The 5,108-nt window shown below is 42.9% G+C and overlaps 1 protein-coding gene across 1 annotated transcript; it reads left to right on the top strand.

Moving 5' to 3' along the window:
- Positions 1–666: 666 nt before the first annotated feature.
- Positions 667–4,790, top strand: LOC103805914 (short-chain dehydrogenase/reductase family 9C member 7-like). Its single transcript, XM_009078581.1, has 2 exons — positions 667–741; positions 4,125–4,790. The coding sequence occupies exons 1-2, from the start codon at positions 673–675 to the stop codon at positions 4,470–4,472; spliced, it is 417 nt and encodes a 138-aa protein (XP_009076829.1). The 5' UTR covers positions 667–672; the 3' UTR covers positions 4,473–4,790.
- Positions 4,791–5,108: the final 318 nt, after the last annotated feature.

Raw genomic sequence — 5,108 nt, 5'->3', positions numbered from 1 at the left:
CAGGAACAGTCAGGACAGCTAAAGTTTATGTCTTTGGGGGCTGCAAGTGACCTCTCAAAATTAAAAGCTTGAATTATGGATGTTAGAGCATTCTCCTGGGAAGACTGGGTTTCAATTACCATAGGCAAAGAGAGAAGTTAAATGATGTGTCCCACATCCTGGATGTGTGCCTCAAATCACTTGTCTACTGGACAAAGGAGGCAGAGGTCATCCTACCATCACTCACCCAGTAGCTGTGTTCTGAAGGGAAGGGACTTACTGACCTTTTAGGATGGGCAGCTGTTCCAAGAAAAACTTAAAGATTATTAGCACTTGTAAAGGGAGGTGTTGCCCTCCAGCCTGGAACTTAAGCATTCTACCCTGAGAGGAGCAACATATCTTTCACCATATCTTTTCCAGGAGGATTTTTGTGTGAAGTTCTCTGCTTAACAGAGCTGAGTGCACTTCTGTGCAGGACTGCACACTTACATGGCCCAGCTGTGGCATACTGTGCAGTAAACTAGCCTCATGCTGAACACCACATTAGTAGCAGCTCAGATGACTGAGGTAAATCAATTCTATGTTAAAGACTGAGAGTGAAGTTACATTATTTGCACTGTTTTCTTTTCAGGACGTATTGTTTTCATGTCCAGCATCATTGCCTATTTTAGTGTGGGAAATGGCATTTATTCTATGACCAAGGCAGCTATTGAAAAATTTTGTGATGCTCTAAGACTGGAAATGAAGAAGTTTGGTGTCCAGGTGAGTGATGTAATGAGTACCTGTCGTGTGAATCTCCATACTATTTCTAATGTTGATTTTCATATGAGAAAGAGAGAAAATTCACTCCTGAAACTTCCTACAGAGCTGAAATGCATCTTTTTGTGAGGAAAGAAGCAAGTGACTTGCACAAATAATCCAAGATGGATGTGTGTGGGTGTTGTGGTTTAACCCCATCTGGTGACTCAGCACCACACAGCTGCTCGCTCACTCCCCCCAGCAGGATGGGGAGAGAATGGGAAGGGTAGAAGTGAGAAAACTCTGGGGCTGAGATAAAGACAGTTTTACAGGTAAAGCCAAAGGTGCATGCATAAGCAAAGCAAAACAAGAAATTATTCACCACTTCCCATGGGCAGACAGGTGATCAGCCATCTCCAGGACAGCAGGGCTCCTTCATGTGTAACTGGCTACTTGGGAAGAAAAACGCCATCCCTCCAAATGCCCCCTCTTCCCATTTTTCCTTCTTCCCCTACTTTACATACTGAGCATGATGCCATGTGGTCTGGAATATCCCTTGGTTCACTTGTGTCATCTGTCCCAGCTCTGTCCCCCCCCCAACTCCACATGCATCCACAGCCTACTCACTGGTGGGGTGGTGCGAGAAGTAGAAAAGACCTAGACTGTGTGTAAGCACTGCTCAGTAGTAAAACAGAAACATCTCTGTATTATCAATACTGTTTCCAACACAAATCCAAAACACAGCCCCGTACCAGCTACTATGAAGAAAATTACCTCTATCCCAGCCAAAACCAGCACAACATGGAAATTCTGGTCAATGGAACAAGTGTATGCAAAATAGTATCCAATTTTATGCAAAGTAAGCTCCATGCTTCCAAAGTGACAAAGATAAAAGATCAGAGCTGAATCCATGGGTGCACCTTCCCTTTGGAAAGAGGTTTCTCTGTGGCTAATCAGTCAGTTGGAAATCACTGAGAACAGCAGACCTGGGTGATGTTTCCAGTTCTGAGAAGCTGTAGGTTTGTGCCAACACTGAAACTTCCACCCTTTCTCCACATCCTCTTCTGGAGAAACTTTCCAAGTCAGGCCTGCTCTCCACAGAGAGCTTGTAATAGCACTGAGTAACTGAAATGTTCCTGGGGTGGCTGTGGGAGCCAAAAGCCCAGACACCAAGTGCTGTGCAGTAAGAAGGAAGCTTGGCACTTACCTGAGGGGTTCTTTTTTCTCTTACAACATCAGTGCTTAAAAGCTCCTTCCTTTTTGTGAGAACAGCTACACTGCAACAGGCATTATAGTGCAGAGTAATTATGTTTTTATTCTCTTAACCTAAGAGGCTCTTAGAGTGCTCTCAGTGCCCTGTCTAAGCAACACTGATAGTCAAACCTAAAGCTGAGATCACTAAGTAGCTTCACTAGGCTTTTTCCTTGGAGTCATTCTACTGCTCAAACACTCTTCTCAAACACTAGAAGTTTTCCCTGAGGGTTTACCTTTGTGTACTCTTTACACACACAGATTTACAGCATTATTCATAAGCTTTGTGTGGGAAAAATTGCAGCTATGCATCTATTAAGTACTCCTGTGGGATAAATATAAAATGCTATAAAATGCAAGTGACTTTACACATCCTAATACCACACAGCATGATGAGGATTTCAACTGATTAGCTGAGGATAATCTCAAATGCATGGAAGAGCTTAGTTTAACAGGTTAGCTAGTCTGGTCATTTTGGGATTTTTACTGTTCCCCACCAGAATAGCCCCAGCACACAGTAGAGTGAGCCAGGCTGACAAACATCTCCAGAAGATCTATGAGAGTTATTTTTCTGTTTCTCACTGTATGCAAGATGCTGGCTGGTGTTTGCCTGAGAACCTACCCTGTGGAAAGCCTTCAAAATACAGTCCTGTCCTCCCTTCTCCTGCTGTGTTGTCTCCTCTGTCCTTTCAGGAGAAAGCTGCACAGAGGTGGCAAGGAACAGATGGAGCTATGGCTCTGTCCCACTGAACTCTGGCCAGGCAAGCTGGCTGCCTAAAGGAAACAAAGTACATGCCTTCTATTAGAAAGGCTACAGAAAATCAAGGAAGGGAAAAAAATTATCATCTCTTCTAGCCAACTCCCAAAACCTCCAAATCAGGAAGTTTTCAAAACCCCTTTGCTAACATTAAATGTGGGAAGTTTGCTATTGGCATTAGTTTGGCTGATACCAAACACTTTTGTGCATAGCACCCAAAGGTAGGGCTCCCATAGATGCCCTGTGACAAACATACCTGAGGCAGCATAAGTTATGCCTATCAGTGCACACCATCTCTCTGCTGAGGTTTGCCTGCATCTCTTCCTGACCCCTGTGTGTAGCCTCTGCACCAGCCCCTCTGGTACACAGCGCTCCGATCACCATGTGGGCTGAGGGTCAGGGCCATGCCAGCACTGACACACATTTGGGAACTCTGGGAGATGGGCTGGGTGGCAGATTGGAGACATTAAGATTTTATGTCATCACAGACTTTCCAGAGAATGCCTGTCACATCCCCAAATCTCTAACACAGCTCAGTGCTGTTCTTCCTCACCTTGTGTTAGTCTTTTAAGAAATCAGGTCAGTTAAATGCCAGGAAGCTTTTAATGTTGCATATCTACAAACAGTTTGAACAAGGCTGCCTCTAACTGAGGAGAAACGTGTATACTGTGAGTGCTCAGCCTGCTCCAGAATTCCCCAGAAGCCTCAGAAGGCAGCAGAAGAGCAATAACTACACACACGAACAAAACAGGTGAAACAGCAAAGGACTCATGTGCTTTCAATTTAAATCTGCATGAATCTACAGAAATTTGCTAATGACTTCAGTGAGAGGCAGACCAGGACCTTTGGTCCGCTTTGTACTTGGCTGACAAGACCTAGTTTACTTTTAATTACACCTACTTGGGGAAAATAGCTCTTATCTTCTCAGGACCTTCTAATTTTCCTTGATGCCTCCTTTTGTACCAAACTGGGTGAAAAAAGTTCCCAATTGCAAGATTCTCCACTGAGTGAAAAGTCCAAAATATTCCCCTTTGGAGACATATAAGTCATGTTGAAACACTTTGTCTCAGTATTGTCAAAACATTTATACCATTAAACATTCTATAAAAATCAAAGATGTACTATTGCATCCTGTGAGGGCATGCTGAGTAGCCAAAACAAGAACATTAACATCAGAGAAAAATGAGGAAGTCAGAATAAAGCACCTCTGCAATCTTACACTTTTGATGGGAATATATTTGATTCCAGTCAAGTTTCCAAGGTTAAAATTACAATGAAGTAGCATTTTCTGGAAGAAACCTGTCTGCAGAGAGCTTATGATCTGTTTTACTGACTATAGCATTTAACTGAATTCACAATGACTGATTGCATCTTGCTAAGTTTTACATCTTGCTTTCAGGTCTGTATTATTCAGCCAGGAAATTATGCACGCTCCACGAATATCCAGCCACTGGTCAGTGCTGAAGAGATCTGGAGTGAACTCAGTGAAGAGGAAAAGGCTGTTTACAGTAAGGAGTATGTTCAAGAGAGGGCAAACTTTTTCAACAGCATTCTCAGTGAAGGAAGCACTAATGGCAATGAGGTGGTAGATGCTATGGTAGATGCATTAATGTCTCCTGCACCCAAGGCACGTTACATGGTGGCAAAGCTGAAGGAAAAGGCACTTGTGTTTCTGTGTGCTTTATTCCCAACTGTTGTGATGGATTCCATTTTGTCTTATGCTCTGAGTAAAGTAAAACTTGCATAGCCTATGTTGGAACCAACCACTGACTCAGGTGAGGCAGCTTTTAAAATGTGAAAGTCGGAGCTGAATCTAATGCCCTCATGTATCAGTGTAATGACACTGATTAACCGATACAAACTTTGGAGGGTCTTCCTAATCAGAACTGTCACTGATCCATAGGGAAAAATGTACAGGTCCCCATGCAAAATTAAATAATTTGTTTAGACAAGTTTCTCCTGTGTGGAAAAAAAGATACAGCCACTTACGCTGCTTTAGGCATTCCCTATAAAATCTAATGCAGCTTTTTCTAATGCAATAGCAGGTTACTGTGTTACAGACATGATACACACAAAATAGAGCACATCCTAATGGGCAACTGTATACCTGAAATCATTACAGCAGAGATGAAAATACCTTATTTGTAGCAATTGAGCAGTCCTTTATTTAGGGGTGATAGGAACAGGTTAATGGAGAAGTTAGGAATGAGCATATTGAAATACTTTGAATGGAGTTAAGTGGCTGTAGCAAGTTAGGAAGTGTGGAAGCTCTGAGCAACCTAGTGTAGTGGAAGGTGTCCCTGCCCATGGCAGGGGGTTGGAACTGGGTGATCTTTAAGGTCCCTTCCAACCTAAACCATTCTGTGAGTCTATGGATAATAAA

Source organism: Acanthisitta chloris, unplaced genomic scaffold (genome assembly GCF_000695815.1).
Source record: "Acanthisitta chloris isolate BGI_N310 unplaced genomic scaffold, ASM69581v1 scaffold32387, whole genome shotgun sequence".
In the NCBI taxonomy this organism is placed as follows: Eukaryota; Metazoa; Chordata; class Aves; order Passeriformes; family Acanthisittidae; genus Acanthisitta; species Acanthisitta chloris.
Note: the sequence above shows the minus strand (reverse complement) of the source record. Positions and strands in the feature narration are given on the sequence as shown.